This window comes from Mchenga conophoros, linkage group LG20, assembly GCF_057382185.1.
Source record: "Mchenga conophoros isolate Kocher_MC1m ecotype Shallow Benthic linkage group LG20, M_conophoros_male_GT1.1, whole genome shotgun sequence".
Classification (NCBI taxonomy): Eukaryota; Metazoa; Chordata; class Actinopteri; order Cichliformes; family Cichlidae; genus Mchenga; species Mchenga conophoros.
The window spans coordinates 1,268,563-1,291,922 of record NC_140545.1 but is presented as its reverse complement, the minus strand read 5'-3'; the positions used below and the strand labels follow the sequence as shown (position 1 = coordinate 1,291,922).

Below are 23,360 nucleotides of genomic sequence, written 5' to 3'. Positions count from 1 at the left end.
AGTGAGGTTGGATGAGACTATTGTCAAGATTCTGTGGAAAAACTGTGAGTGAGCACAGATAGGCTGCCACGAACTTCTTCAACAATTCCAAACTCTCCTCTCTATAGACTGGAGTGTGTGTGTGTGTGTGTGTGTGTGTGTGTGTGTGTGTGTGTGTGTGTGTGTGTGTGTGTGTGTGTGTGTGTGTGTGTGTGTCACTCATGATCTGTAATTTATCTATGGGCATCCATGTGCATGTGTGCATGCTTGCATGCTTGCATGCGAGCATTTTTGAGTGTGTGCAATTGCAACATTCCAGCAGGCAGAAATCTGAGAAGGTGGGACTTACGAGACGCTCGATTCTGCTCTTTCTGGGTACTGAGGGGTGCTGAAGAGTCAGAATTCCAATTTCCTTCAATCACTTGCAAGCCATGGAAAACAACAGAAACAGGAACCTCTCATTGCATCCAAGAAAATGTTTGTATTGTAAGACATATTTGTCACAATATAGTTTACACATGTAAGTGTCTGCTTTCATATGCTTTCATGTTATAGGCATGAATTCATGAAAAATTCTTATATGTTCACTTGATATACACTTAAGTTGCACGTGGAAAAAAGATAAGTGGCACATCTGAGTTCCCTTATTATGACACATGTGAGCTTTATGAAACATACTACATAAAACATAGACATTCACTTTAGTTTTTACCATGTATATTATGGGCCGTCACAACACTCTGACCCTTTGTATCACTCTCATACATCCACACACACTCTTTTCATTCGGATTCTCCAGAGTTTGCTTTAACTTATATCAACTGAAAACAATACCTCATTTTTCCCAAGTTTCCCTCACAGGGGCTTTATAAGGCCTCACAATCAATCTTGTCGCACACCACTGTACTGCACTGTACTGCACCGTACTGCAGTTACCTTGTTCTCCCCTTTTCCCTTCTTCAAACTGCACGCTCACCCTTTCTCTTCAGCCTGAGTAAAGAATGGGAAAGGGAAGAGAGGGAGAACGAGAGGGAAGAGTTTGAGAATCGCGGGTCCCTCCCACTAAATTGTGGGCCAATGAGTGTAGCTCATTCACAACTCATGCGCTCCTTCTACAATAGGTAAGGAGAGAGAGACCGAGAGAGCAAGAGATGCATACAAGGAGAGAAAGAGAGAGGGAGAGACATATATACAAGGAGAGAAAGACAGTGAAAAGGCAAGGCCAGAGTCAGAGGAGACAGACAAGAGGGAAGAGGAGCTAGATAAAGTTGAGCCAATGGGACTGAAGTAGTGACAGAGAGGTAAATAAACAGAGATGAATAGGTCAGTGTCTTGACAGGACAGATTTACAGTGCGGACAACCTGCAGTGAAGAAAAGGATAGGAAGGGGCATTAGAAGAGCGACGGAGTACTTAGAAGGGAAGAAACTCCTCATTTATCAGCGCTGCATCTTAGAAAAGAGTGAGACAAGTCGGGAAACTCCACAGGTGCAGATGCAGACAGGTGGTCAGCCAGACATGCCTCTTGTGCTTCTGTTTCTCTGTGTGGCCGGAGGAGTCTGGGGGTCCGCCCCCGGAGCGTGGGGGTACGGACGGATCCAGGACAGACAGGGTACAGCGGCAACAATGTGCCCATCTCCGTGCCACTGTGAAGAAGACGGGATCTTTATCATGGTTGACTGCTCAGAGATGGGACTATCATCTGTGCCAGCCAACCTCAGCCCGCTGACCACATACCTGTGAGTAACACATCACTGTTGGAACAACAAAGGACTCTCTGGTTGTTTTATTAAGTTTTTCACCCTGTGTTTCCTTTACCTCACTAATCATCTTCCTCGTGTTTTGAGTCCTAACCTTGATCTTCAATCCTCCTCTCACTCACCTCGGTCTGGTACCCATTTGTTTCAGTGTTGTTTGAAAAATGAATTAATGCTGCCGAGATGTGGCTGGTATTCCATCATTTTGTAAAAATAGAGCAGTGGGCAACAGCTGGCTGGATGTGAAGCACTGGCAAAGCCCACATGCAGATAAAAATGGACAGGCGGGAACATGTGTATGCACGGGAGCGAGAGAGCGTGTGTGCTGGCCACTATGGCAAAATAACTGGACCACTTTCAGTGTCAGGTTTCTGAGCTCCAACTGGAGGCATGCCACGAGAGAGACTGTGTGTTTGTGTGCACACGTGTATGCTGCGCCTTTTGTGTTTGTGCGTACACATGCATGTGTGTGAGCTGCAAGCACTTGACACAAGCATGTTTTTGTGTGCGCGTGAATCAAGAAGGGTTTGAACACAGATGTCCAAACGTGTAAAAGGCTGAGCATTCAGCTTTGCCGCTACTCTGTGTCACACTGTGTTGCAATAAAAGCACAGTGGCAAAGAAAAGAGCAGAAACATGTGCAGGAAAGGCTCATTTAATTATGTTTTTTCAAACAAATATCTTGATGAAATAACTCCTTTGTGACACCTCATTTCCAAACACCGAAGAACAGTAGCATTTTTTCATGTCATTCGTATACGTTGGCTAGAGCGCACGGCAGATGCTGTAAATACAATGAAAAATGTAATTCCAGCCACTTTAAGGGTAATAAGAAGCTCTAGACATAATATTATGTAAAAGATAGTTTCATACACCACCCTGTCGTGGCTTAAAGCCAGATCTTTAACTGCTTTACTGCGTAAGACCTCAGAGGACAGATTACAGACACTTTGTGATAACTGATACTAAAGTCATAGAAGTCAAATCCAGGAAACAGGGCGTGATAGAGAAGCTCTCACTAGGGGCTCTGCAAGTATTTCGAGAGCAGAGGAGCAGAATTCGGGAGGAGGGGAGAAAGATCAAGAGTTTATGTAGCAAACGACTTTAAGAGAGGTGCATAAAAGAACTCCGCTTGAATGATGCTCGCCTCTTGTGCTGTCATGGGAGCCTGTGATGGCCAAATCTCACTGTGCTCTTTTGAAAGTTAAAACACATTTATGGTGGTGAAATATGGTCTCTTACTGCGTCCAGGAATCGCTCTACCTATGAGAACATCAGGCTTTTGGCCTAACAATGCTTGCATGTCACACAGCTAAGTCAGCACACGTACACACCCAAGGCAGGCTTGATCTTAAAGGGAGCGCGTTGAGCCCCTCAGTCCTCCTCTAGAGCAAAAACAATGATGACATGAGACTCCCTCAGTGGAGATCTGCGCTCATCTTAAGTGCTGCGCCCAAGCCACACACAAACATACAGATCTACACACAAACACACATCATTTCCTACAAACACAAGCTTAATTGTTCATTTCCCCTCGTTCCCTAACGGTGGAACTGCACCAATTAGTGAGTTTGAGGGCTGATTTAGAATAAGATAAATAAACTCAGTGACCAACCGCACACGCCCACACACAGTCAACACATTAGTTGTAGAGGAGAGAGAAGATGGAATGTGGGACGGCAGGAGAGATGCCACAACGAATCAGGAGAGTGCACACGAAATGTTTCCTTCTTCAAACACAAACAAAACAACAAGCTTCTCCCAAACTCAGACACTGCATGAAAACAACTGCAGCCAGCACAGCAGGCTGGAGTTTCTCATTTCATCCTCGAGCATAAAAGGTTACAACAGCGGCGAGTCGGTCCAATCCCCATCAGGATCTGCAGAACTGTCCAGCACGCCCCGCTGCGACATGTACTCTGGATTAGCCTCCAAGCACATACTGTAGGCTGTGGAGGTCACAGGGATTTGCTTGGGAACAGTCCACATTATAAACCACATCCACACAACTCTGTGAAAGTATATGACATCATTCGGCCATGTCATCGGAGAGCTCTTCAAAGTGAGCCGAAATGCACATGCTAGCGACTTGAGAGGAGAAACCAGGCGATGCATGATTCACTCGATTTTCAAGTGTTTATTTGCACACTTGGACGACCCCACTGCATATAGGCATAAACATAATTAAGTCGTAATCAGGGAAATTTTTCTCTCTTTTTCTGAATCATAACACCGAGGCAACTACAGGTTGACTCTGCAAGAGAATGTTGCCACTGGGAGGCAAAGGTGCTTGGAGCTGCTAGCAGCGGAGTGGGTAGAGATTTATGGCAATAATTGTTTCCGTGGGCAATGCTTGAAATGAGCTGTCATGTGAGATCATTTGAAAGACCTTCTCTGTGATATCGCATTAGGAAGGAAAGGCAGTGCCCCGGGGTGCTTGTCTCTGTGAGTGTGTGTGGATGTGTGTTGAGTGCGAGAACACCGTGTACGGTAGTTTGGAGACCTGTGTGGTTTAAAGTGTAGCAGCAAACAAGTCAAACGCCATAAAGGATGGTGAGTAGTGTGACTACCACAAATCTTAGTTAGGAGCAAGTGAATTAGTTGGCTTTCCACCTATAGACTTATACATAGTTAAAGCAATGTTTTTTAATGCCCTCGTTATCTGTTTAATATGATATCCGGTAATATTTCTATACTCTCTGTTTCTACGGTTGTCAGGTGCGCATGTTTACACGTCTTCCACTTACTTGAACAGTGTGAGCGTAAGTGGAAAAGAGTGTATTTGGGTCTGGGGTTGGACCGGAGTTGAGAAGCATTTAGGTGATGCCTAGTGGTAGCGGTAAGTGCGGTGAACTTCTAACAGTGTTTTGGCTGGGGCCAGGAAACCACAGCTAGCGCATTACCAGACAGAGGAAAACTGAGGAGTGTGTGAGCACGCCTGCATGTGCACACGCGTTTGTGTGTGTGTGTGTGTGAGTTTGTGTGTGAAGACCACCCAGATTGCAAAGGGGATTTTTTTCTAGCCAGTGGAGGTGAAGCAAGAATCTAAGAATAATGGAGAGATAAAAATATGATTAAAAGGGAACCAATTGGTGCCACAGAAATAAATGTGCATTGGACAGCTTTGAACACTCTGCTTTAGCAGGGGCAAAAAGATAAATAAATAAAAATCACACAGACACATTCTATATATACGCATGCAGGGGACAACATCCTGCCCTGTGTGGTGACCGTGGCAGTAGCAGTCGTGTGCGTGTCATTTAGCCATTATGTTGATGGAATGATTCCTATCGTGAGTGACCGGAGCTCACACTGTAAACATCATGTCTGCAAGAAACAGAGAGAAAACAGAAAATGTATTTGACAGAGAGCAGAAATAAGTGCATAGAAGAAAAAAGAGAACAGTGTGTGTGCGTGCTTGAGTGTGTGCTCGAGTGTGTGTGAGTGTGTGTGTGTGCTCAAGTGTGTGTACAAAGAGTGGAGGGTCCTCACAGAGAAGATATCAGCGCCAGCATCAGTGTCCTGGCTCCAGACATCTACGGTAGCACCCTGCCTCAACTACACTCCCCTCCTACCTCATTTAGGCCATTCTCCTGCCCCCCCCCCCCCCACCTCACCTATTCATCTACAGAACAGGTGTCGGTCTGCTCACGCAGTGCAAATGTGTGATCCCTGTGCAGTGATTGATTGAAAAAACCTAGCAATGGCTACACCTTCGGGCGGCGGAATAAGAGCAGCACAGGGTGTGTACTCAGATGGTGTCACTTCATTGTTTTTCTTCAAGGTGTTAATGTGCATGTCAGTTGGGGAGGAGCTGTTTAGACTACAAGCCAAACAGCTGTCAATGGTGATCAGAGAGTTGTACAGAGGAAGAAATCAACTGCACCATAGTTTCCTTCTTTTCATGCTCTTCATCCTTCATTAACTCCTTTGTCCTCTCCTCAACTCAAACCCTCAAAGTGTTAACTCAGCGCTCTCCTACAGTAGATTCCCTGGAGCTCATGCAACGAACACTGGCTGAAAAAAGCCACTTCCGATTGCTAAGTGATATTTATGCCAGAAGGGTGAAGGAACTGCACTGGTTTGTGGTTTCCTGAGAACGACCTGGGAGGCTTTTAAACGCTGCTCAGGGACAGACGGTAGGTAGGCAGGTACAGAAAAACAATGGAAACAATGGTAATTCCCTCAGGAACAGCAACCAAAGAAGACACAGAGGCCATAGTGTACTCTACCGCTCCACATCCTGTCCTTTAGAAAAAAGTAGAAAGCAATCATGACACAAGATCTTGAAAGGAACTAGGGTGGAGGAGGCAGAGAGCAGAAAAGCAAAGTGGTTTTTGTAGTTTATGTGTACAAGAGCCTGCACATGATGGGCTTATGGGGACTGAATTAAACTGTTTGGCCCTTGTTGGCCCACTGACTGAATATGTAAATCTGTGTTTTTCGTGTGATGGCAGTGTGACGCAAGTATGACACGGGGCGCTAGGAATGTTCTCCCTGTGATGTGCGGTCGTGGGGTGAAGGCCTGCTTCTGACTGAGAGAATTCAGATTGGCTGCATGGCCCAGATTCCTATTCTTTCCAGCTCAGGGAATCCATGGGAATATTTGTTTGTGTGCATGTGCACGTGTGTGTGTGTGTGTGTGTGTGTGTGTTTGCGTGAGCGTCTGTCTGTACTGTATGTGCATGAAACTGTGCAAGTGCACGTGTGTGTGTGTGTGTGTGTAAGTGTGTGTGTGTGTTTGCATGAGCGTCTGTCTGTACTGTATGTGCATGAAACTGTGCAAGTGCACTAGCCCTCTCTTTTCCACTACAGAGAAGGCATTGTCCTGTCCTGGGACGGGGCACGCCGAATGTCACCAACTGTCCAAGTGCATGTCCATGCATATGTGGATCTATGTGTCTGAATGTGGCATATGTGCATTTGATGAGACATTTTGAAACTGTTTATTGCCTAAAAATACAAGAATTTCAAACAGGATTTTATACTTCTGCAAGAAGATGCAGTTACAACAGCTCAGGAAAGGCCCACTTTTTAGATGAGCCTATCACAAACTACAAATGTAATGGCTATTTGAAGAAGCAAAAACTGTGTTTTTCTGATTAAAACATCTAAGATAACCTGATTATGTCCTAGAGTAAAAAATGCTCAGATGGATTGTGCAGAAAGTTGGATTTAATTTTATTTTTTACAGTTTTCTTTTTTAAATTTTAAACCCCCATAAAAAAAGTTTGTAACTTTGTTTTTTTATTTAATAGGAAACTAAAATAATAGATCCTGTGATGAGACATGGGGGAGAATGTTTACATGAGTGATGACAGCAGAGTGTGCATGACATATCTCTCAAAGTCTGTCTGCCTATCTTTGTGATCGTTGGCCAGACCTGCAGAGCAAAGTGGCTCATGTGGGGCTGGCAGTGTGCAGGTGATGACTAGTAAGAGCTAATGATACTTAATGCCCTTTCAAACAACACACACACACATACACACACACACACACACACACTTGCACGTACTCACAAGACCCTCCACCCACATAGTAAGCAGGTCTGGCCCGGATCTGGTATCAAGCCGGCACTGCTGGTTGACTTCTGGCATGATAAGACGTATGTCATCCAGATATGGGCCAGGCCTGGCAATGATGCCACTGTTCATGCAATGGCATACCACATCTGGCCCGATTGTGGTTTGGGTTATGTGGCCTAGGCCCATAGAAAACAGGACTGGCCCGGATCTGGCATCAAGCTGGCGCTTCTGACTGACCGGTGTAATGGCAGAGTGTATGTCAACCAGATGTGTGCCAGGTCTGGCAATGACACCACTATTTATGTGATGGCATGCCACATCTGGCCCAATTGTGGTTTGGTGTATGTGGCCTGGGCCCATAGAAAACAGGTCTTCCCTGGATCTAGCATCAAGCTAGCACTGCTGACAGACTGGTGTCATGGCAGGGTGTATGTCAACCAGATGTGGGCCAGGTCTGGCGATGATGGCAGTATTTATGTTTTTATTTTCCTATTTTAGTTAGAAGACCCAAATGCCATGTTGTGATACTATACTGCTGTGGTAGCCAACGTTTCAAATGCAGATTTGACATGTTTGTGAGTGCACACTTTATCCAAAACCTAGTGACGGTTTACTCATCATTACCAGCGGGTGGCTGTAGCTCAGGAGGTAGACCAGGTCACCTATTGATTGGAAGGTTAGTGGTTCGATCCCTGGCTCCTCCAGTTTGCCAGTCTGTGTATGAATGTAGTTAGGAAGCACTTGGTGTAGAGAAAGTGTGTGATTGGGTGAATGCGGCATGTTGGATAGAGCACTTTGAGTAATCCGGGAGAGAAGAAAAGCGCTATATAAGAATCAGTCCATTCACAATCTGAACAGTTTCGTCATGTTACTTTGGCACTATTATGTTCCGGCACATGTTATTACATGGCTTGATTAAGCTGACATCTAGGGCCAGCACAGGGCCAGCAGTGTGCTTGAAACTGGTCCGTGGCTGCACACAACTTACACATGGCCCACATACCGTAAAGAATGACGGCCCTTTGGTGGCCCAGATCAGGTTGGCCAGAGGTGGCCCACATGTGGGCCAGCACAGGACCACCAGTGTGTTTGCAACTGGCCCATGTGTGAGCCATCTCTAGCAAACCAGATCTGTGCCACCAAAGAGCCGTCATTCTTTGCGGTATGTGGGCCATGTGTAAGCACATTGTGTGGGCCAGATCGGGGCCATAACAATTCTGCTATGTGGGCATTGCACACAAGGAAACACACAGGCAGCAATAGTGGCGCACACGCACATACTCACTTAATGATGGTTAATGCATCAAAGAATCTCACAGAGCAGAGATGTCACTACAGTGCTAGTTGGGATAAGGTTGAATGGTAGACTGGAGTATTAACTAAAGGGAACAAAGCAGCTTTTACAGACACATGTAAATGTGCGCACACACACACAGACGCTCACAAACACAAATACAGTAGCATAGCCAAAGGGGGATATTGCACAAGAATGTACAAGAAATTAAAGCAGGGATGTAGAAAACAGAAGTTTGAGAGATTAATGATGGGGGGGGATAAAGAACGACGAAATCTTTTCTCAGGACGTCTAATATTTGAGGGTTAGTTTGACTGATCTGAATGCAGAAACAGCAGTGAGCTCAGCAGGATTGCATAATTATTGGTAAGACTACATCATTATTCTTCCTAAGCCTGGACTTCACAGGTGAATTTTCCATCTGCTGTGAAGAGGGGAGGGGGGAATTCTGTCAGGCTTACTCAAGTCTCGATTACATATCTGAGAAGGAGCAAAAGAGGAAATCTGGACTTTTTACATGAATGGCAAGACGCCAAACTAAATCTCTTTAAACCAACAGCAGCCACATGTCTTCAGCAGTGTGGGGTAAGATTTCATCACGCGCTGATCTAAGTTGAGTTCTAGATGTTATCCGTGGGTACTCTTTAATATATGGAGCAGATGACCTGATCGTGGATCTGTGAGCGCTTTTTGGGCCAGCAGTGGATTTGAGCAGCCTTCTAACTAGATCCAGTGTCCTCCTGTTTCTGCCATTCAACCAAATGAAGTCATAATAGAGCCTGACACTAATACTCATCGGGTTTCATTTACTGTTGTGTCCACTGCTGCGAATCTGCCTTGAATCAGAATGCAGAAGGGGGGGAGGACACCTCTGTAAGAGATACCCATTCAGGAAGCGATAAAATTTGCTACCCTTTTCCACACGTTTACTATTTTTTAAAGAGTTCATTGGCATGCTATTAACTTTTAATGCTGCAAAAACTCATAGCTTTGATTAAAAAAAGTACATCATGTGACAAACACGCATGAAAACTAGACAAAATATACATGTCAAAACAACACATTAGTGGAGGGGGGGGGGGGGGGGGGCTGTGAATGCCTTCCTGCCTTCCAAAGCTTTGGCCTACACAACAGCTGCCTGTCATTCCTGTCCACATGTTGGAGGCAGTTGTATGTTGTGTAGCGCCGACTGTTCCAACACTTCCTGTTCCATTACTGAAGTGCTTGACCTTACACCCCCCCCCCGCCCCCAATCTCATGACAGGGTGTGTGTGTGTGTGAGGGCAGGCAGCGCACATGAAGTGTGTATGCGCACGTGTTTATGTGCGTGTGCAGTATACCAGGGGTTGAATGAAGTCCCAGAGGGCACGAGTATGTTTCCCATGACATGGCCTCAGACTAAACAGCTACTCTCTCCACCCAGACATCCGCCTGTCATTCTCCTCTTAACCGCAGCAAGCAGAAAAGAGCACAACACACTGAAGCATCTCCCTTTTCTGTTTCATTATCTCCTCTTTTCTCTTCATCCCTCCTTCTCTGTTTCTCTGCACTTTTGTTGCAGAGTCCTCCCCATGGCCCTCCTCATCCAGGTGAAAAACTTCTCCTCGCCCTCTTGCTCTTTGTCCCCCGTGAATGAGAGAATAAGAGAGGGAAAGATAAAAAGAGAGTGCCTTCGGACACAAAGGGCAGTGTACCCCTCCCAGGAAGTCTGGGAGAGAGGGAGAAAAAACACATCTTTAGAGAAAGGAGGAGGGGAGGACAGCATTGTGCCCTCCTTCCTGACTCTTGGGTGTGTGTGTGTGTGTGTGTGTGTGTCCCTGTGTGTGTGTGTGTGTGTGTGTGTGTGTGCGTGTGTGCAACCTCATGTGTGACCGGGAGAGAAACTGAATGCCAAAGCAGTCAGTCTATTCAGACAGAAAAAAAGCAAACACACTTAGACCTCACCCTTGCATACAATACACACATGCACACACACTCACACACTAATGCACACAACTATTTAGACCCTCTTTAAGGCGGCGCCCAAGCACTGACTACCAGTTGCATTGTGTGGAATAAAAGATCCTCTTTCATCGTGCCTTAACTGTTTCAAAGAACTAAGCGGAGAGGATCAGACTGAATCTAACTGAAGACATTACAGTTCTAATCGCTGTGAAAGACAGCCAAGGTGTGGCTCAAGCAGCCCTAATGCACAACTCCTGCCCTCAGGGCAGAACTCTAGGTTGTTGATTTCCACTAAGGTTCTGTTACTCTAATGTTCCTCACATATAAGCCACCTTCAAAGGTGCAGCGCTTACTGCCATTATTGGCTGTTTGTTTGCTAAGAACTTCCACCTGAGCGAGGGAGATTGGGATTGGCAGGGAGGCAAAAAAGAAAGAGAGACAGACTAGAAAAGGAAGCGAGAGCGAAACAAACACCACAGAGTGTAAGTTGGTAAAATGTATTTATAAAGCACGGTTCACAGATAAAAATCACAAAGTGCTTCACAATAAAACAAGAGGCAAAACTATATGAAAACAACGTAAAACAATCAAATACAACGTAAAACAAGAAACTAATTAAAAGCTTGACTTCAGCCGCTTTTTAAGAGTCGGTGGACTCTGTAAAGTGCAAAGAGATTTACACAACCTTGGTGCCACTGCCTGAATAACCTGATCCCCACGAGTTTTGAACTGAGCACATGGGACCAGTAGCGACCTCTGACCTGAAGAACCAAGAGCTCAGGAAGAAGAATGAGGTTTCAGCAGGTCAGCGATATCCTGGGGAACTTTACCATGTAGGGTCATAAAAGTTAAAAATACATTTTAAAGTGAAACCTAAAATTTCCTGGCAACCATTGAAGAGAAGGCAAAACTGGAGTGATATGCGATCTTCTGTTGCTGCAGCCTGAAGGCGATCCAAAGCTGCTTTGTTGTAACAAGTAAAAAGACTGTTACAATGATTCAAACGGGAAGAGATGAAAGCACAAATAATGATGGTGTGGCTCTGATTAAACTGATTTTTTGGGAGGTGAAAGATCTCTCAATATTTTGTATGCAATTGTAAGGTTTAGTAGCAGCAGCATACCACAAGTCTTTTCATACAGGTTTCCCTTTCTTTTTTTTGTTTGAGGTTGGGGCGGGGGGAGCTATGGCCTCAATGTGAAATGCATCATATCATATCACCCCCCTGCTTACGCTCTCTTTCTCTCACTGACACATTTTAGCAATGTTTCCAGAAACAGGCACCTGACTACTGATCATATCTGCCCTGATCTCAGGGTATATTCAGTCACCAGGGTGGTCCATCACCCTCCTCACAAAAACAGCAACAACAAAAAACCCACACCTGGAGTATGTGTGAGTGCCTGTGGCTGTAGCGTGGGTGTCTATGTTCCTAAAAATAAACAACGGCATTTTCATATGATGTGGCGAGTTGTTTTGCTGCGCTAAATCACCAGCTTTTTGTCAGAAATGCATCCAGTTTGAAATTGGTTACAGTGGGGCTAGGGGCACATTCACACCCCCCCACACACGCCGCCTTTGATCACAGAGCCGATAACATACTTCAGTAGTTCTGTTGACGGGGAAGTGGAAATATGATAAATCACATTATTCTAGCTACAGGACAGTGTAACCTCATGCTCGAGTTGAAATCTGAAACAGCGATGGGGAGAGAAAGAGCGAGTGTGAGGGATAGAGCGGCATAAGAGAGAAAGAGAGAGTGAGGGAGGGACTGAAAAGGCCACGGCCGATGAATGGAAATGTACCCCTGCTTCTTCATGCTTCCGTTCCTCCCTTAAGACATGCGACTTGCCATGGTTACTCTACCAATCACTGCACAAAGCAGTCAGATAGTGCTTCACCTTTCTTCCGATGCCAATTCCTCCTCCCTTACAGTCACACACAGACGAGCCTACACGTACACACATCAGTCGGAGAACATTGTGTGTCTGCAAACTGCGGAACGATGGAGAAATAGAAATGGAAAATGTATCCGTTTCTTTTCCCTTCTCAGTTCCACACGTTACCGTGCTTAAACACGCAAAAATGCACACATCTGTGCACATGAAGATCCACGTCTGTTCCGTTCCCACCCCGGGGGAAGACAGGAAGAGCTCACAGGCTTTGTCAGAGAAAAAGGAGATAAAAAGAAATGTTATGGGTGTGTTTGCGGATGAGCGCCGGATGAGCGCGCGTCTCCGCGCGTCCGCTTTCCTGCATGCGTCCCAGCGCCGCTGAGGAATCTTTAGTTCGTCACTCAGCAACAGGAGTTCTAAGGAAAGGCAATGGCCTGTGCGCCTCTGTCAGCTGAAAGATGTGTTTTCCTGCGAGCAATATCAGGCTGTTTCTCTGACGCCGTGATGGCCAAGATAGGGCAGAACGTTTCCCTGCTGAATACTCACATGAAAAATGAAGAAAAGAAACCTCCACGCTATCCCCCCCAACACACACACACACTCACAGCAATCCCTTTCCAGGTCCCAGCAGAGTCCATGTATGATGTGGTGAAAGTGCAACCAGGGCCTGCACCCACCACATGTGCAGGCTGAATGGGAAACAATAGGGGTGTGAAAATGAGCGACAGACATCTCACCACACACACCGCAGCCACCTATAAATGGAAATAATATTGTCCTGCGCACATAGATACTGATACACAGACTTCTCCCTCTCTTTCACAGAGCACACACACGCACACACACACATTAGAGATGCCAGTAAAACGGGGACAGTTCTAATTGTGAAACTCCCACAGCCTGCAAAATCTTCTGAGCGCTGTCTTTCTCATTACTTTTGCGGCCGTTTACTTGCGCTGAAAATATCTGCACGTCACAGCGCCAGCCGACACAATGCACATGTGGTAGTCATCAATCATAATTATCATGGTTTAAAAAAGCCACAGCTGTTATTTGATTTTAAAAACAAGCCATAGCACAGTGCCTTCCAACGATACGTCAAGTTGTCAGCGGAGGCCTTGGCCTGCACTGCAGAAACGTCTCTCTCTCGCTCTTTCTCCGGCTTCCCAAACGAGCTTGTTGGAGAGCGCAGGCGAGCCGAGCTGCATTCAACCTTTTCCCCATGACTCACCGGTGTGTGTGTCTTTATTTTTAAACATTTTCTCTCTCCGTTGCTGTGTGTTTATTCTGTCTGAGCGAGGCCGCTGTTATGGACTTCACACAACGTTTGTTTATGGCTTCTTTAATCAGGACCAGATAACGGAGAGTTGTCTCCATCTGTGGGCGCATCCCCAGAAGCTGGGTGTGTATGTCTGCGTGTCTGCGTGTTGCTCCCCTTTAACAATCCCTCCACAGTGTCCCAATAAATATTCTCCCTCTGCAGAAAATTAGCGCCCAGAAGATGAATCGGATTAAAGTGTGCACGTGTCTTGTTCACGCGCCCCCTCCCCTGCGCTTCCTGTGTCATACGTGATGTCACCCAGTCTTGATTACTGCGTTACTGCTTGCTTGCTGCGTCATCTCCATGGCAACTTTGTTGTCACTTATATTGACCTCAGACTCTAATCAAGCAGTAATGTATTATAGTTGTATTTATTTCAGAATTATTGAGCAGATACTGTGCCAAAGATGGAAACTGTTGGCTTTTCTGAAATACCCTGAAAAGCTAAAGTCTGACATTGAAATTTGGCATATTTGGAAAACACTGATAGGAAAATGAACTTTTAAAAATGTTTCCTGACAAAACGATCAACAGTTTAGCTGTAGACCAGTGGAAACGATCTTTTATTGTGTCAAGCTAAACATCACCTATATGCCACGTCTCTGAGGTATGGATCTCTCACTTCTCCTTATCACTCAGATTCTCAGTCACTCTTTTAGTGGCGTATCTCAACTCTGAGTCCCCTTCTTTGCGCAGCAGCCACGCACAAACAAAAACACAAGACTAACAAAAGCATATGTTCATGAAGGGAAATGAACATGACTGAAAAGTTTGAGTGAGGGAGCAAAAGTTGTCTCAAAATTCTTGCATGTCTTTTGCACAACGGTCAGCCTGTCGGTGCAAAATTCCTTCATTTTCAACATCTTTGAAGTTTTTTTGCGTAGTGGATATTTAGAACTCCTTCTCTGCAACATTTTAATGACTCTTACACCTAAGCTTTGACTAAACTATTCTCTAACCCTTCTTTTCTTGGTTTGTATTTTTTTGGGTGGGTTTGCTGTCGGGCTTAGGATTACTAACCTTTTCACAAACCTTCTTCCAGTTCACTTTTCAAGAACTGTTTATATGACTTATAGCTAAATCAGTGATTGAAAGTTGGTTGATCCCTAAGGAAGAGCACAGCTACTCTAAGCCACAAGATTTGTAAGACCATCATCTCGCTCATCATCACAGTTGGTATGATCTGTCTTGGTCTACTGATAACACTGTGATCAAGGAGCCCAGGACTGGATTACAGACAACCTGTGTTATATTAAAACCTCACTGGCACTCACACACTGTGTTTACTGTATGCAGTAATTTGTTTGCTCATTTCTTTAGTCTGTTATTTGTTATTCTGACTTTTTTAATAAAAATTGAAGATTGAATAAGTGATCCAATAAACATGAAATGGCACCATATTTACCCCGTCCCTCCTACCACGGAGGTTATGTGACGGGTTTAGTTTGTCAGTCTGTTTATCAACAGGATTACTCAAAATGTTACGGACGGATTTGCATTTGGCTCAGCTCGTAATGATCAACTTTTGGAGTTGATCTGAAGTCTAAATCTGGATCCAGGACATGTTTGGAAGGCTAATATACTACTAAGAAACATGAGTTCATCTTTATATCCATCTTTACAAATAGATAAGAAAAAATCTGGAAACATAGTGACATAGTGTGTCATATATATACATATTTGTGATATAGTTCTGGATCCGTGATGGGGGAAATTCTCACTCTTGCTGGAGGTATGCAGCCTTGGACTAGCCTTGTATTTACAGGTGCCCGGTTTTCATTATAAGCAAACACAGTTTAGATTACACAAACATGAATAAATATCACATTCCTCTGTAAACATTTGACAAACCATTATTGAATGTTTTCATACCCGCATTATTTACTTTAGCTTGAAGTCTCCTTCTTATCCTCCTTTATAGGCCGAGTGCTACCTTAGGCTATTACTTTGAGCTGTCAGTATGCATTACCAAGCATACCAAACAAGCAGTAAAACAACAACACAGGCCTTGCTCATTATTTTATAAGCATGAAAGACAAGTAACTACTAAGAGTAGGTCAGTAACATCAATGCAACAGTGAAACCAAAATATCGAAATCCCTACAGAATGTCACACTGGAAGGTCCTTGAATAACACCTTGAACACCTCTCTCTGCTGTCAGACCCCCCAAGAGTTTACATTCGTGCCTTTATTATACTTTCTTAGGAAAATATTAATTGTCAGCAGATGCTGTAGAAAAGGCTCTGCAATGATCTGACCTGTTTCATGGCACCCTGCTAACGTTGCAAGCTCATCGCTTGGTAAGAACACACCCCCTCATTACACGTGACACATGGAGCTTATGCTGTGTGTTATCCTTGACGGTGTACCAGATTTTTGTTATACTGAATTTGACTCGTCTGCTAATTATGACAGGCTACTCAAATACCCACATTTTTTGAACCAAGCACAGTTTTTTTCCATATCTCCCTGAAGTTGGATATAGATCACGCCTGAGGACAGATCTGTCCAGCCCCCTGTCAGCTTGGCTGACTTGACAAACAAACAGGCAGTGTGTCAAAACTCCCAACTGCAAAGGGCTTCTGAGAACAGAGTTTACACTCGCTAGCCTGGTGGTCTGGCTTTATGAGCAATGTTAGTGTCATACACACACAGAGACACGCAAATTCAAGTCTCACTCCTGAAGGCTCATGCAAGACCCCAAGGGCTGTGAAAGCAAAGCAGAGGTGATGTAAAACCTTCTTGCTTTCCCCGTGCTAATCAAAGAGATGACCTTACATGACCGAGTTAAAAGGTTATATATGTTTTCTACCAGAGGCTGACACATAGGCTGTCCCCGAGTGTTAAAAAAAGATGTGAAAAAGTGTGTGTGTTTAATGTGTGTGTGTGTGTGCACGCACGAGTCTGAGCATCCTTCACCTCTCCCTCTTTCACCACAACGCAGCTGCGTCAACACTCACCCCTCAACACACCCTCTCACGTCAGAGTGTGTGTCGAAGAATCAAAGAAATGGAGTGTGCCTGTGTTAAAGCAATGAACAAAGGGGGAAGGAGGTGGTCTCAGGAGAAACCTGAGGAAGAAGAAAGAAGCCAAGAGACTGAGAACGGGAAGGAGAACGAGATAGATAGGAAGGGGGGACCGAGGGGTCAGATCTGAGAGAAAGCAGAGTGAGACATCTGGAAAAGAGAAAGAGTCACTGGGACGAGGAGGAAATTACAGCTGCCCAACAATGATTCATTGGGGAAAATTCTCCTCTGCATCTCCCTCTCCTCCCTTCAGTTCTCCAACCTCTCTACCTAACCCTGTAACCTCTCTCTGTGTACTACTCCCTGCTCGCGAGGATGGATTTCCATATGAAAAAGGCATCCGAAACATTTATAATTTTACGTCTCTGAGCGTTTTCAAAGAACATTAAAAAGGCACGCATTGACTGACTCTTTGATTTTCCCCGTTTCTCTCTCTCTCTAGGGATCTGAGCATGAACAACATCAGCGAGATCCAGCCCAGGGCCTTCCACCGACTGCACCTGCTATCAGAACTGTGAGTGCACAATCATTCAACTCACGCTCACTTAATGAACCTGCACTGTCACAACTCGTGCATGACGAGAACCAGTAATTCCTTGAACCGCTGATACCCACAGACGCCAGAGATGAGGTTGATGATTCTGGCCCGCCTCTGATCTCCCCTACCAAGAAAGTGCCTGAAGCAATATGCTAGTATATCCTGGGATGGCTGCACAAAAGGGAGAGCTGAGGCGAACCTGATATTCACTCAGAGATCAAATATATGGTCTTTAAAGCGCAGGTTCTGTGCTCGGCATCCAAGCCTCTGCTTTCTTGCCCTCCTTGAATTCGGTTCAGCTGGACAGATCAGCAGAAACAGTTCGCTCGTAGACAAGTGTCCTCGCCAAGATAAACACACACGATGGGAGACTTTTAGGATAGCCCTGGGACAACAAATAATGCAAATAGAATTAAGTATGGATTCATTGGAATATCTTTCACATACGTCTCTTGGCTGGTAATAAATACAGCTTTATTTGATCAAATGAAACTAAACAAACAATATGTTAGACTATAAGAAGTCTAAATGTTTTCGACTACCATAGCATATGCTACAGAGGAAATCTGGCCGGCGCTTTCAAGGTAAAAAAGAAGTAGTATTGGTTTCAGTCTCACAGGGCTGTTAAAAGAATACAAGGCGCAGCAAGTTTGCAAAACTTTTTTGAACACGTTCTCAGTCAACCTCGCCGATATCGGATCTGACTACTCCAACCACCCAGCAGAATTCCGTCTCCGTTTGACAAAAGCTGCCTACAGACTTGCCCTCAGGGCGTGAATGTGCGTAAGAGTGTAGTGTGTTTGAGTTCGAGGGAGCTTATGCTTGTATGTCAGCGTTCACGTGATTATTTCACCTCTGAATCCTGCAAACTTTGTGTGTGCGCATGTGTGTGTCTTCATCGGGTGTTTGGACAGTCTGCTGTTTTCTTTGCTAATTTGCACAGCTGCAGCCTGTGAGGCATGAGCTAACGATGATGAAAGCAACAAGGTTAGCCGGGCGGTCGCTACATTTCCTTTGAGTTGCCGTCCAACTGTGTCCGAAGAGCAGAACGAAGGGAAATTATGTGACACTTTAAAAGCCGGAATATCGAATCGACCACTTTGATTTATTGCAGCTTATTGCATTGCTGATCTGAACTTTTGTGGTTGTAAAACGTTACAGGTCAGATATTGCTGTCGGCGTAATAACGAAAACCACGCAGTTCAGGGTGGTGCTGAGCACTGAAGCTGACATTTGCCTGCATCGGGTGGGGGGAAATGGCAGGGGTGGGGGTTGAAGCGGGGCCTTGGACACAGCTCCATCTGTAGTGTTTGTCCAGGAACAACCATCCCAGTGTTTTACAGGCCCATTGATCTTGCTTCGTCTGCATAGCTATCAAGTTCTGACACTTTATGGAGACTTTTTGTTGCTTTGTAATTCTTCCAAGGAGTATGTTCCTTCCCTGAAGCCAATTTTTTTTCCAGCCCTGTGACCATTTCAGGAGATGTTCTGAGACGATCGTGACATTTCAAGGGCAGGAAAAGTGCTTTTTAAAAATATTCATCTCTGCCTGAAATGGTTTAAAGAGACAAAGCGATAACAGGTTGTGCTACACTTAGAAAGCTCAGAAAAACAAATCAACGCTCTCAACACAAACATGATTGGTTTGAGAGAGACAGCTTTTGATGTGGGTCTCGAGAACTGTTTGGTAGCAGGGAGAGGCAAGGGGCAGGCGTGTTGTGACTGGCAGAGTGATAAATTGTTTGATGTTGGGCTCTGCTTCGCCGCCCGCCCTCCCTTACTCTGTCTCCCTCCCACTGAATTCATTTTCACAGTCCCCCCCATCTTCACTTCACTGCAGGCCGTGTAGTCTCTGCCTTTGACATTTTTTCTGCTCTCACGTCACATTTTCACAAACTAAAACAAATTTGCTGATGGCAAGAGTTTCAACATTTATCCTGTGCTACGCTACAGGAAGGTGAGGGTACAGATTATCTCTATTTGGACACAAACTGTGTCATCCCACCTCTTATCTCTTTGCTCAGTTCTCACCTCTGTAGCTTCAAAGTGAATAACAGCTAATCCCTTTGAACCTAAAACGAGGTGATCAAATTAACTCACAAAGGTAGCTAATCTTACTGGGCTAAACCTTCCTTTGAGTCACTGCACCATTAATATTGATAATAAGATGTGAGCACAACCATCCCTCCCTCCAGCCCTTTCCCTGCCTGTAAGTCCTTATTTCTATTGATCTCAGATCCCTCTTATTAAGCCTTCATTCAGCACTTTGATCAGTGAATTTGGGTCTTAATTTAAACACAAAAACATGCACACAACTGTCAGTCAGACGAAGCTTGAAGAGAGGCGACTGCGTGTCTGTGGATTAATGAGAGGGCAGCGATGCCCATGCTTGGATACAGACTCCTAAACTGGTTTCTTATCTGGCCGTCATATCAAAGACACGCCCTCTTTTTTAAAAGTTTTGCTCTAAAAAAGCCATTTTCTCATGAAGCGGTAACTTGGAGCTACCAGAGGACGGCTTGGAGTGAGACTGCCCTCGAAGATGTTTCTTTCTGAAAACCACCGCTTCCAGCCCATCATCATTATCAAAGTCCATCCCTGTTTGTAGCTCCTGATCTCATATTTCACTCTGCTTTTGCCTTTAACTTCATAATCAGCCACTTGCGTCGTGTCTCCTACTCACCTTATCATTATCTGCAGCTATCTAACACCTCGTAATTATAGAGGTGATCTGACACCACTTCAAGTGGCCTGACAGGTGGAATAATCTGACTTCCCATCATTGGTGACTTTGCCTCTTTTGGCCTACATCTTAACTTAATGTGCACGGAATATGCTCGTCTTATCTTCTGACACTCTTGATTGGATCCAGTCATATCGCAGCCCTCTGACTCCAACTATCACATGTGAGATATGAAATCCAAATGCAAGAGTAGAGAGGTGGTGAGTGGAGGCCAACGATGCCCTGCTTGTCTTTCTCTTGGCGATAAGATTGTCTGCTGATAGGCCGGGAATATGACATGGGGGAGGGTTAAGAGGTCAAAGCGTTGGCTGGCTTGATGTTCCAGGTGCAGCACCCAGCCAAGACTATCTAATATAGACCAATTCAAACTTTTCCTCTTAGTGTTGCCAGAATGGTTCATGTGCTGCCCACAAACAACCACATTCAAAGGCTGACGCTCCACGTGTCTGCATTTTACTCCCTCAATTTCAGAGGTTAATGGCAGGTTAAGTGGTTGACCTCGATGTCAAGTCAAAGGTCATGTGCTCACATTTCTTTTGACGGGCCAAGGTTGTAAAACATGCGCGTACTAAGCACTTACATAAAACACCCACGCACAATTCGCCCTCTCGCTGATAAGACCCGTTTATCTCCTCTGTCTCCCCTTTCATCATCAACTCCTATCACCTACCCTGGTCCTGCTACCACTATGACTATCACTACCCGAGATAGTGTGCCAAAATATGATGCCGTCTTTGTTCCCGAGGTCTTTAATCTGTCGTCTTGTTTATTATTTTGAGGCAATAGAACGAGATGATACATAGAACAATCAGCGGTGGATGTGCTTCAGCGAATCCCTCTCTGATCGGCCCAAATAGGAGGGTGGTCTCACCTCTGTTACCAGCAACACCCGTCTCCACTGGCTTCTGCTATGTTACCTATGAATCATTTTATAGTTGAGGTGGAATTTTTATCTGTGCAGCACAGAGGCCAAGAGCAATTGTAACAATCCTCAAATCAAATTAAAAGAACGAAAGAAGAAAGAAGAAACAGTTGGAGCCGCGGTTTGACATGAGCAAGGCGCCTTTCATTAGACGGAGATTGATGTGGAACGACTAGGAGGCAAAGTGTGGAACATTCACTCAAACGTACGATCATTTACACACACATAAATACACACTCTGATTTAATGGAAACAGTTGGTCAGCGGCTACTGCCGATGTTCTGCTGATGTCTATCAGGAACGTCTGAGCATTTCTTTCCCTTTTCAGCATCCATCCTCGCCATCGACGTAATTATTCATTTGATAAATGACGTCGGCAAGAAAAACACGATTCTGCTTTATTGCTGTGTTGGCTACAGTTGAATAGAGAATGGCTGCACTGGCAGTGGGACGTGCACAAAATACCCTAACTACAGTGTTTGTTTTCTAAAATGTAGAATCGCTGGCATCCGTCATCGTCCACATTGAAAAATCACTTATTTCTCTTGCTGCTGCATCAAAGCCTTTCAATGCATACATATATAAATAAGTATACTATATATTAAAGACTAGCCAAAACAAGGCACTGAAGGCGTTTTTATTTCAGAAACTTAAATGCATCTCTGGAAATCGACCTAAAAATATCCCTGTTGACCAGATTGTGCATCTGCGGAAACTCAGAATGGTATTTATTGTCCCTGGAGAGACATTAAAATTCAATCAAGGGGAAACTGAACCAGTTTTTCTTGAAATTACGGATAAATATTGGGAGTGTCATTGAGTTGAATGCTCAAAGAAATAACTGTCTGTCATACGTCTGTCATTTTTGGGAAATCTATATTGAGATTTCATACGGCACTGTTTATGTCTATGTGAATAAGTTTTGACTGTGGTTTGACTAAATGGCACCACAATAGCTTGGATAGTGATCGGCTCGCTTTGTGTTCTAGCGAGCCGATGTGTGTGTTTCTGTTGATAAATACGAGATCTGTAAAAGTTATAAACTGAGCCGAGTGTGAGATTTGGCAGGCGTGGGTGGAGCTGTGTGGTTTGCCACTGCACAGTAATACAACACAGACATGTTGACATGAGCGTCAGATGTCAGAGGGAGTTTGACGGGAGCCCTCGACCATTTACCATCTGGATGCTAGTGGCTTGGGAAGGCAGACAGCACACTCTATCAATAATTTAGCATCCTGGCACTGTTGGTACAGCTTTTCCAGAAGCAGGCTGCTTAGCATTAAGCTGAAATGTCAGGCAAACATCACCTGTAGAGCAATTGTGTGAGGTGGAGGAGGGCTCCAATGAGTAACATATAACGTCTTGTGTGTGTGTTTAATAAAAGTGGGTGGTCTTGAGTTGTGAAGCCCAAATCTGTGTTTAAACTGCGCTTCCAGCTTGTGACCTTGAGAGTTATTCTGCTGGACTGAATGTTATTTATTTGGACATCTTATACACACACTCACAAATGACCATTAGGTGCTGTGTTTGATAAACAAACTGATTGGATTGCTTGTGTGAATGCGTGTGGTTTCTCTCCCCGCTGTCCTCGAGGCCCCTTTAGAATAGGCCGATTTACCCTCAAGGACATGGAAATTAGCGCACGCAATGTCTCGCTGCACACATGTGTTTGTGCGCACACATATAGTATACACCTTACTATACAAACACGCACATAAACACACTCACATCCACACATATACTTATGCGGTGCACTTGTTGACCCAGTCTCATTCAATTCAGTCTTTACTCACTCATCGGCGCTCCCAGAATTGGTTAAGGTTTCAGGGTGTGCCTCGGGCCAATAGCAACCACACTGAAGGGAATAGAAAATTCTTATTTGCATACTGCCCCAACAATAACCCCAAAGCAGTCTGGGATGAAGTCACATCACAGCCTCATCCAAAAAGTATCGAATAAAATACGTAAATGAACGTAAAGAAAGCTCTTCTCTTGAGACTTGTAACTTTTTTTGTGTCTATGATTGTATTTCGATTTTTCACTTTTATAATTTTGCTTGTTTCTCTTTTAGGCGTATCTCAGGGAATCAGCTGAGGTATATCTCAGGCCTCGCCTTCCAAGGTCTACACAACCTGAAAGTTCTGTAAGTAACTTCCTCCACCCTCTCACCTATACCACAGCCCTGGTTTAATCCCCATGCCTAAACCGCCACTGTGGGTTTATCCCACTCTATCCTTTGAAAGGGAACTTGCCCTACCTTGAATGAAACACACAAGCCATGCATCATTAACTGCAGTTAAATTTTATGAGATTGGGGGAGACATGCACTGCTTGCAGCACCTTTATTTCTAAACAAGCACTGTTTCACTTGCGAGGACACACACACACACACACACACACACACACACACACACAC

General features: G+C 44.7%; 1 protein-coding gene across 1 annotated transcript in view; it reads left to right on the top strand.

Moving 5' to 3' along the window:
- The first annotated feature begins 1,158 nt into the window (after positions 1-1,158).
- lgr6 (leucine-rich repeat containing G protein-coupled receptor 6) overlaps positions 1,159-23,360 on the top strand; it is a 38,511-nt gene continuing 16,309 nt past the window's right edge. The window contains exons 1-3 of the mRNA XM_085259698.1: positions 1,159-1,717; positions 17,184-17,255; positions 23,016-23,087. Of these exons, the coding sequence (XP_085115824.1) occupies positions 1,473-1,717; positions 17,184-17,255; positions 23,016-23,087 (389 nt within the window). The 5' untranslated portion in view covers positions 1,159-1,472. The remainder of the gene's footprint in view (positions 1,718-17,183; positions 17,256-23,015; positions 23,088-23,360) is intronic.